The sequence below is a fragment of the Musa acuminata genome, chromosome BXJ2-5 (genome assembly GCF_036884655.1).
Source record: "Musa acuminata AAA Group cultivar baxijiao chromosome BXJ2-5, Cavendish_Baxijiao_AAA, whole genome shotgun sequence".
Classification (NCBI taxonomy): domain Eukaryota; kingdom Viridiplantae; phylum Streptophyta; class Magnoliopsida; order Zingiberales; family Musaceae; genus Musa; species Musa acuminata.
This window is the reverse complement of record NC_088342.1, coordinates 32525001-32534901: the sequence shown is the minus strand read 5'-3', so window position 1 is coordinate 32534901 and position 9901 is coordinate 32525001. Positions and strand designations below refer to the sequence as shown.

Genomic DNA, 9901 nt, shown 5'->3' with positions numbered 1-9901 from the left:
GATATATATGTTTCTTTTCAACTATCAATGAAATATTATTTCAGTTTTTTGACAAACCCTAGGAGGCCGATCCCGTCAAAATGATCATCTATTTTCTCTCTTTTCTTCTATGATAAAACCCTAGGGGTCTTATCAGACTACCACAAATGTTCTTAAGTATTTTGATCTCCCTCTCTCTATATGTAGAAAGAAGCCCAGAAAAGTTATCTCAGTTGAATCAAGTAATTAAATCAGTTTAGCCACTCTCTCAAGGAAAAGACATGCCAGCGCAAAACAATGACTCCCAAGGGGTTTTTGCAGGGTCAATATATACAGCCTTAGTCTTACCCCTAAGAGGCTATTTTTATGGTTCAAAACGTTGCATAGACTAACCTTACCATGACACCAATACCCGTCGGTTTTGCTCTAAAGCTAGCCATTATTCCATCAAATGACAAGGATAATGGTAGACAAACACAACAACAATTTTAAGAAAAGATGGGAGGAGATCATTTTCATCTTGAAGGATATTGGAAAGAAAATCTCTGCTTATTGAAAATCATTAATAAAAAATAGATTGCTAAGAAAAGATTGAAAAAAAGATGAACAATGAGCCAATAATTTTTAATCAAAGAGAATGATTTGTAATAACTTGCCACTATGTAATCAAAAAGTTCAATCATAAATCCAAGATCATTATGCAATCAAAGATTTAGAGTATAAAACAATATGTACTTATTTGTTTGAAGGAATGGGGGATATCTTTCAACAACAACAAGAAAGCCATAAAGCATCAATTATTTAAAGTTAATTACATGGATTGTTTACCGTTATTGAGAGATATGTAGAAAGTTATATATTTAATTAAGAATATTTAAATCTCAATTTATAACTTTTATTAAAATCTTTTCGGATCTTCTTTATCTGATAACATATTTTTATATCCAGTTAAAGCTAAATAGCAAAAAGAAATGCAAAAGAATTGTGACAATAAGAAGAAATACCAAGAGAAGAAATGCAAAAAGAAGTATGAGAAAAAAAATCAAATGAACAACTGATGCTACTCTGCATTGTATGCACCAATGACCGGACAATAAGAATTGCGACAATACAAGAGAACTTGTAGTCTTTCATTATGGCTAGAGAGAACTAGAGATAAGTAGACTGATAGAAGATTATAAAAGTATCAGGTGTCAGATCCACTTTATAAGGTAAGAAAAGCAATCCTTTGTTTTCTAGTGTTGCTTTATCAGCTGCAAAACTTCATAGAAGCAATCATATAATCTCTAACATGTCTTGCAAAGAAGAAAAAAAAAATCTAAGATATTTAATTATTTCATGAGGACCAATGGAATTCCTTGACTTCATTTTCAAGTCAAGATTTTTCAACTTCATTATTCTGGTGATGAACTTCACATGATGCATGCATACATAAGCTCCAGATTGTCATCCAAAGTATAGCACAGGTGCAACAATTTGATGCAATAAAAGACTTTTTTGGCTTCATAAGGAGTAGCACACTAGACAACCATGAATGAGAAAATACCTTGTTTTTCTTAACAGGCTTCAGGATCTTGATGATGCACTGCTCGTTATTGGTTACATCTATGCCTTCAAAGACCTCACTGTACTTTCCTCTTCCAACCTTCCGCACACAATCTCATAAACATCCTGACTCCTGAAGAAAATAATAGTTTTTGAACTTCATTCAGTATATTCCTTTTATCATCATGGTGGATACGAAAGATCCAAAAGGAATGTAATAAACAAATTGTGGCTCTTGACAAACAATTTGCTGTACTCACCAATTAGTGACCATTTTAGCAAAAATACTTAGAAGATGCTATAAAATTGCATATACTATGGATGTGTTTAAGAATCTAGAAAGAAAACTAAATTGGTGATGGATGAACAAGGCTTCTTCCAAAACAGGAACCAAGGATTGTAAAATACATGCACCCTTATCCCTGGACAGAGAAGTTATTTCTGTGTTTCAAAACCTTGATACTCGCATTGTGATAAGCAAATCACCAAGATTTACTTTCTGACTAAGATGGTGCACATGATATCAAATTACATACAATAAACTGAAAAATGATTAGTTTGGTAATTGTGAACAATTCCTTCAAGAAAATCACTGCCACACATGCCTCCATACCAATGTATCATCAATATCCCAATTATTTGTGGCCAGCTACATGGATCTTACATGGATGTTTCTGCTGTTGAACTCTGTTAAGGGCCATATTACTTGTCCAACAGCTACAGAGTACAGAATATGTTCTTAAGGAAACAACCTTACCATAATCATGAAAGGAAACCTTAAACATAAAAATGGAAGAATTAACCATTTATTACATCTTCAGGTGGAAGACAAAAACCAGTGCAGCACTAAACCTAAACATGCTCTATTTTCTTTTTCAATGCAATAATTTTGCAGATCTTCCCTTATAACATTAAGGAATAGTTAAAAGGATGGAGCAACCAGATAAAAGTAATAGAACCAATGAAATAAATGTACCAAGCAGCAGAAGAAAAGCTGCCAACATGCAGCTGATTGTAGGAGCGGGAAGCAAACATTGCAGTCGATGCTCGGAAGGAGTCATTACATATTACGAAACATCGTACATCAAACATGTAGGAGCCGAAAAGTGGTTCGCAACAGAAGAATCTACCGGGAACAAGAGTATCAACATCATCCTTTAGCATCTCGAAACTGCACGAGCATGAAGATCTGCTAGAAACCCTGGAATGAACATATCTAACATAAGCATCGGAGCCAAACCAGGAAAATTGCTTCTTTCAGCCTCGCCTTCGTTCCTTTTTAATAGTCGTACTACATATTCGATCATCCACTTTTTCCTCTTGAGACCAGCTTCTATTTCCCTGAACCCTTCGTTGAATTCATGCTCATAACATTGCTTTCTCCCACACAAATTCAGCAAAAGAGGGTAGAAAAGGAGAGATCGCTAGGCACAGAAAAACCGTAGACATCTAAACGGGCAAAAGTACGAAGCAAAACTCATCAAACCAAGGCATCATAACAACATCCGCGACTAGGGGAGGGAGAATCCGGGTCATACCCCCAATGGACAGTGAGCGACTCGTAATCCCGGTACTCCTTGGGGCGGACGACGTTGACGTCAGCGTACCCTCGGGCTTTCAACATGGCGCGTCCGTCCCCCTCCTCCAAGATCTCGCCGATGGCAAAGGGGAGATCCGAAGAGGAGAGAGAGAGGAGGCATGCCCGTTGCGTAGGCGGTGGAGAGGAAAAGAGCCAAGCGGGGAAGGGGCGTTCGCGTCGTCGAGTGTGCGCCGCTGTCTCGAGTGAAGAGATGATGGCAAAAGGACAAGGATATCCACGAACTTGATCCGAACCCGAATCAGTCGGATATTTGAACCCGATTAAAAAACTCCAAATCCGATATGAACGGATTAGATGGTTCATCAATCGTGGTTTACCTCATGTAGTCCGTCCATTAGCGATCAGATTAGGAAACGAGGATTGAGGTTTGTTGGATTAAGATAGTTTTATTTGGTTCTTTTAACGCTAAGCAAATGCAGCCGGCAACATTATGGCACAAGTGTTTGTTAAAATACCCTGTTTCATTTGGTTCTTTTAACGCTAAGCAAATGCGGCCGGCAATATTATCACACAAGTGTTTGTTAAAATACCACTTCGTAGAAGATGCAGGCAAAAGAATCTACACATTTGCAAAGAAGCTTCAGAGATTACAGTGTACACATCTTGGATTTCATTGACCTCTGAGTTAATCTTCCGTTGCTGCATGCATCGGCAGATGTGGAAGAAGACAAATGTACAGTAGAAGCTGATTTTTTCTGAACAAAATCATTTCATCGTACATTTGATAACCAACGTGGCAAGCATACTCTCCGATTGTACTTGAAGAACTGCACTAGTGCCTCTGGAAAACAAAGTTTAGTAGATCATGTGTTGGGCCCAAATTGGGCCGAAGTATACACCACGGATTGAGTCTAACACCGGTAGTCGGGCCCCACCCGATCCTATCCATTCATACCCTCTTATCTGGCCAATAGGGATTAATGATCTAATTATCCTATCAGAACATATGATAATTAATATCATAACTGATCTATTATTAAATATTATCAGATACGAATTAGAAATAATGAGAATGAGACGAGGAGCATGTCAAATCCTTGAGTGCATTTTAATGATACGTCTGCATAGAATAAGCATGGATTCTTAATCTCACCATGTGAATAGATCACCGCAAAATCTACAAGTAAAAAACTCCAACTAATATTACTCTTTCTTATCCATTGATTTTTTTAAAATAATAAATAAATCAAGTTACCTATTGATCGGATAATCTCACTATTACATAATGCTAGGTCCGATATAGTACTTGTTCTTATACCAAGTAAGGGATTTGGGACAAATATCTCCCATCGAATAAATTAATTTATAATGATGCTCATCCTCAATGGATCATGATAACAACTTATTAATATTTTGAGATCCATCGATTAATTTGAACATTAAATACTTGTATGTGTTGGACTAAGATTGATCGTCATTTGGATTTATTTTATTGAAGCTATTGCCATAATCCATCTAATATTTAAGATGTTGGTGCTTTAATTTCCACATCTTTTCCCCTCTCCAATAAATCAAAGCCAATTTTTATCCTCTCCTCGCCCTTGTAAATTGCAATAAGTTATTCTTGAAATATTCTACATGTAGTCAGCTTACTCTTTATCGTCACTTCCTACTATTCACAATCTTTTACTATTTATAATCTTAAAAAGATTAATATAGATAATATTATATTATTCATAATCTCTCTAGGTTTATTTTTTACCTTTTTTTTTTTTTGCCTATTCCTCACAGCCGTTGCTGGCGAGCCCTACTTCTTCTTCCACAGGCTCTCTTCAGTGCCTGTGCATCATAGTAGACAATTTGTATAGATATAAAGTATGATATTTTATAAATTAATATAATTGACTTAAAAGATAATATCTTTTAGCTATTACGTACATAATTTTAAAAATATTAAATTATTATCATAAATATCAAAAATTATTTCACACCTCTTCTTTTATTTTTCGTTCATTTCATTTCATCATCGGATTTTTTTTGTCATTTTATGTCACCTCATGTGATTAAGAGGAAAAAGAAAAGAAGAAGAAAAAAAGATTATTAGTAAATAGTAAATAAAATTATTAAAATTAAATTATAAGTTAAAAAATATATGTATATTTATAAAAAGGATAATTTAGAAATATTTAAATTCTTAATATCGATCGTAAATGACTGGATGAGTTGAAAATAGTATATTAATGCAAAGTTTCATATAAGCCCTCCACATATGCAAAATTACACATGTCGTGGCTCATCCAAGTCGAACGATAATTGTTAATATATGCAAATATGCATTTATACTCCTGTTTTGTTTATTTTTTGTTTTTGGCTCCGATCCACGTTGTCGTATGCTGTTCTCCGATTCCAATTTGGAATTTGTAATAATAAAAAATTAGGGTTTTCTTTTTTCTACCCAAAATTCTGTGCCTCTCGTTTCGTTCCCTCTTCCGCGTTGGTTTCCGCTCTCTGCATAGGATTTCTTCTCACCGATTGTCCCTGCCCCGAGCAATTCCGATCACCACATGGCTTTGCGCTTATGCGATCTAGTTGAACCCGTGGATTCCAGCTGCTATATCGCGAATCTCGCATCCCATCCGTCTTCAGCCTCCGACTCCTGTTGTTGTTTGTTTACCTACGCTTCTATTCGGATTCGTCGCGAAAGACGCTGGTTTTGACGTTCCTTGGTTTTCGCCATGGGAAAGAGTGAGTGGTTCCCGCGATTCTCGTGTTAGATGCTTAGTTCTTACCTCTTTGGCTGTTGATTTATGAAAAAGATCGGACTTTTGGGATGGGGGTATGTCAAATTTGTGTTTTTGATTCGAAATTGGCTGTTATTTTGCTTTAATTTGGAATTGGTTATGCTGGAAAAGAAAGGGAAGGGTTTTGATGGCGATCTTCATCATGCAGGTCAACGGCGCAAGGCTGGCGGCGATCAGTTCGATAGCAGCGATGCTGACAGCGTGAGCTCCATTTCGACGGGCTTGTTGGAGCTGGCTAACGACACCGAGTGCCTGAACTCCCAGGAATTTGAACTAGAGAAGTATATTGATGACCTCTATGAAAAGAGGTACTTTTTATCTTTTGTATAATAAATTTTCACGGCCAAAAGTGAACCTTTTCCCTATTTTTCCTGCTTATTTGTTTGTTCTCTTGGGTTGCAAGTTTTATTTATTATGCCAATGAGCACGAACATATTTCACGGCCAAAAACTACTTCGTGTTGCCACTAAATCTAAGTTCAGCATCACATTTTCTTGATATTTCATTATTTGGATTCAGATTACTGTGTGCTAGACCATCCATATTCAATATGGGGACCTATATAAGGAGATAAAACACAAGTTTAATAAAAAAGATTACAGACGATGAGTTCCTTTTAGCATATTAGGAAACAAGGTCCTAGTTGTTGTGGCACCAGACAGACTTCTGGAGGAGATCTATGAGGAAAATATTTCTTAGACTGTGTTGAATATCCTGTGTTATCCTGCTTTGTGACAGATTAAATAATGAATTTTAATGTAGCTTTCATTGTTTGGTATACATTATATGTAATTTTTCTAACTATGGAAATTCATTAAAAATATAGATATCTTTTTGTCCTACTCTTGTATCTATTTCATTAAAAATAGAGCCTTTTGCTACTTATAAAGATATAGACATCTCTTTTGTACTATAGAAATTCATCAAAATTATAGCCTTCTGCTACTTATAAAGATATAGACATCTTTTTGTACTACTCTTGTATCTATTTCTCAAAATATTTCAGATGGAGATTGATTCCTTGTATCAAATTGAAATGATCTTCACATAATTACTGTGCTAATGGCTGCAGATGATATTTAGTTAGTTTCATATTTGCTTGACCTTGAATACTTACTATTCATGCTTTTTAGACGAAGTAAAAGGATATTAGCTAGAGTCTAGCTAATATCTAGCTACTAGGTATGCCAGACATGCTGGGTTTTATTTCATTTATTTTGCTTGTTTTTTAAGATATGCATTTTAACTAATGTACAATGTGAACTCATTATTTTATGCTCTTTATAGCACCAGCATTTCCTCTATTTTCAATCTTGTTTTCTTGTTGGAAGTGGCTGTATGATGACTGTTAAAATTAATAAACAATAATATCTTGACAATTGTTGCCATATTTCAGTTTGTATGTGGTACTCTTTTATTTTATGCTGATGTTCTATGTTGTGGAGATTTTCAAATTCAAATTTTCAGCTAATTAAACTTCTGGATTTCATCTTGAAGGGGATCTACAAGAGAGAAGGCTTTGTCTGGGCTTGTCGATGCATTTGAAGGGCATGTTCTTCTTAAATTTGTTGAAAACAAGTGAGTTTATTTTTAATAGGCTTACATGATGTGCTGAACTGATAGTATAGCTGTCAAGTGAATGACCAGACATTATTGTATCTTCTTCCTAATCACCTAATATCAAGTATATTAATGTAAGACTAATTATGCTTCCTGATGATTCATTCCAGAATTATCTGATCAGCTGATAATAGAAGTGATAATGGAAGTTTATAGTACCAAAATGTTCTCTTATATTTAAATCATTGATTTTGCAGTTTTTTGTTTTACATATTTACATTATGCTAACTAATTCTGTGATTATTTTCTTGGAAAGATTAATTTGGTCTTAACATCTTAAGATTTTCCACTGGTTTTGAGATTCACCTGTCCTCTTGAAATCCACATCTTATCCAACTTTTTATTCATTTGTTTCAGAAAAAAAAGAACTTTTGAAACCAAGCTTATAAATAAAAACACAGTTTATTTCATATAATTATAATAAAGTTGAACTTATCTACTCAATTTTAACTCATTTTTCAGAAATGATCAAGATGATGTTACCTTTGGGTTCTCTGATATATGTGTTTGTAATCTAACATTTCTTGCTTGTATATGGTTGGCTGCAGATTTATTACGTTATTAAATCAGTACATTAATTCAATTAAGAGAGGTTCTACAAAGGAGGCTTGTTTAGCTTCTCGTGCCATTGGTATCCTTCAATCCTTCATACATAAACTATGCAGTTGACGCTTATCTAGCTGCTGGTGTACCTAACCTATGTTTTCATTTCAAGGATTGCTTGCCATTACTGTTGGTGCAGAAAATAACGCCCATGAGATAATGGAAGAATCAGTCTCCCATCTCTCCCAGGCCCTTATATCTGGGTCTGATGCACAGAAAAAATCATCTGTATGGTTATAACTATAAATTCTAAATCTTGTTACTGTTTCTCTCCATTGCTTTGCTAATTCTCATACTTAATATATTCTGAATCTGTTAAATGCCACTCTAGGTACTTGATTGCCTGGCTGTTGTAACTTTTATTGGTGCAATTGATCTGGCTGAAACTGAAATATCGCTGAAAGCGATGTGGCAAGTGATATATCCGAAGTCAGGTCCCAATGTATGTGAGCATGTTGTTGTTTTAGAAAATTATTTGTTTAGAACTTCCTTTTAATTGATTCGGTTTTTGATCAAGTTAACCCTTGCTATGCTGTGTATTCAGATTCACAATAATTTCATTTCTACATTCAGGTTGGGCTAGTGAAGAAACTTCCCTCCACTGTACTTGCAGTGGCAATATCTGCATGGTCATTTCTTCTTACAACCATTAGTGGTTGGAGAATCAATCCTGATAATTGGAAGGAGTACGTTAAATTAGTTCTGAAATCTGTTTTATTGTCTTATTTTGACTATTCGGTTGAACATAAATTGTGTCAATATCTGATTCTCTCCAGGTCAGTTGCATTCCTTTCCACTCTTTTAGAAGATAATGACCGTTCTGTTCGTGTTGCTGCTGGGGAAGCAATAGCACTTTTCTTTGAGTTAGGGATATTGGACTTACACCGGAGTGATCACATTGATATCGACAGCCTTAACCATGAAGTTTTAAAACATGGAATGCTTACATATATGCAATCGATGAAGGCAAAGATTTTGGCTAAAGCCAATGATCTCTCTGTTGAAGCTGGAGGTAAAGGAACTGACAAAAAAAATCTCAATGACCAGCGAGACTTGTTTCAGAAAATCTTGGATTATGTTCAGGTACTTCTTTTGCATTGATGCTGTTTATCTTGTGATGTATCATATCAATTGGTCTTATTTTTTGAAACTCGCTTGTTGTGTATCAGACTGGAGAATGTCCAGAGATTTCATTGAAGATATCAAGCAAGCATGGCCTCCTCAGGGCTTCAACATGGACTCAAACAATACGAGTACTGGATTTTCTTTTTGTTGTTAATTTTACTAGTAAAGTATGATAATGATGAATGTGATTGTCTATTTGTTGGACAGCTTAATTTTTTGAAGCGTTTTCTTGGGAGAGGCTTCCTCAAGCATGCCCAGGTTGTAAATCCATCTTGTTTAATCTCATCATCAGAACAAAATAACTGTATAATTACTTATCTGTCATTTTGAGTGTACAGGATAATGAGCTGCTTCATGATCTTTTTAACTTCGAACAAGATAAGACAGTTAGTCTATCAAGCATAGAAAAGGTTAGTTTTGAAAACAATGTTCTATAAAATATTTTATGGTTGTTTCTTATTTTTCTTCTATTCTGTTCGATTTTTGTAAAGTTATCAAATTTTTGCATGATGTAGTTACAAGAATATGAAGGTTCAATTTCAGCCCAACATCATCTTTTCATGTTTGAACCTGCATGTTAAAAATGAGTGATTTTGTTCTGGGGATAATACTATGGACTGGAACAAGGATTTCGACACTGAAATGTTAATTAGATGTCATTTTATCAACATCCAAGACAGTATTTCTT

General features: G+C 35.0%; 2 protein-coding genes across 4 annotated transcripts in view; one reads left to right on the top strand and one right to left on the bottom strand.

The window, feature by feature from the left end:
- Nucleotides 1-1124: 1124 nt before the first annotated feature.
- LOC135612637 (uncharacterized) lies at nucleotides 1125-3321 on the bottom strand. Of its 2 annotated transcripts, XM_065109162.1 has the most exons (3): nucleotides 3063-3321; nucleotides 2501-2725; nucleotides 1125-1657 (listed from the first exon to the last, which is right to left on the bottom strand). In XM_065109162.1, the coding sequence occupies exons 1-3, from the start codon at nucleotides 3146-3148 to the stop codon at nucleotides 1585-1587; spliced, it is 384 nt and encodes a 127-aa protein (XP_064965234.1). In that variant the 5' UTR covers nucleotides 3149-3321; the 3' UTR covers nucleotides 1125-1584. The 2 variants fall into 2 exon arrangements, 1 of the variants encoding a protein (XP_064965234.1); XR_010487029.1 differs by lacking the exon at nucleotides 2501-2725.
- Nucleotides 3322-5527: 2206 nt separating this feature from the next.
- Nucleotides 5528-9901, top strand: part of LOC135612636 (uncharacterized) — a 6426-nt gene continuing 2052 nt past the window's right edge. Inside the window, exons 1-11 of one of the 2 annotated variants that reach the window (XM_065109161.1) lie at nucleotides 5528-5809; nucleotides 6014-6173; nucleotides 7363-7443; nucleotides 8034-8116; nucleotides 8228-8316; nucleotides 8420-8530; nucleotides 8662-8774; nucleotides 8865-9171; nucleotides 9258-9341; nucleotides 9421-9471; nucleotides 9552-9623. In XM_065109161.1, the coding sequence (XP_064965233.1) occupies nucleotides 5800-5809; nucleotides 6014-6173; nucleotides 7363-7443; nucleotides 8034-8116; nucleotides 8228-8316; nucleotides 8420-8530; nucleotides 8662-8774; nucleotides 8865-9171; nucleotides 9258-9341; nucleotides 9421-9471; nucleotides 9552-9623 (1161 nt within the window). In that variant the 5' untranslated portion in view covers nucleotides 5528-5799. Of the gene's footprint in view, nucleotides 5810-6013; nucleotides 6174-7362; nucleotides 7444-8033; nucleotides 8117-8200; nucleotides 8317-8419; nucleotides 8531-8661; nucleotides 8775-8864; nucleotides 9172-9257; nucleotides 9342-9420; nucleotides 9472-9551; nucleotides 9624-9901 lie in introns of both variants that reach the window. The other variant, XM_065109160.1, reaches the window with a different exon arrangement.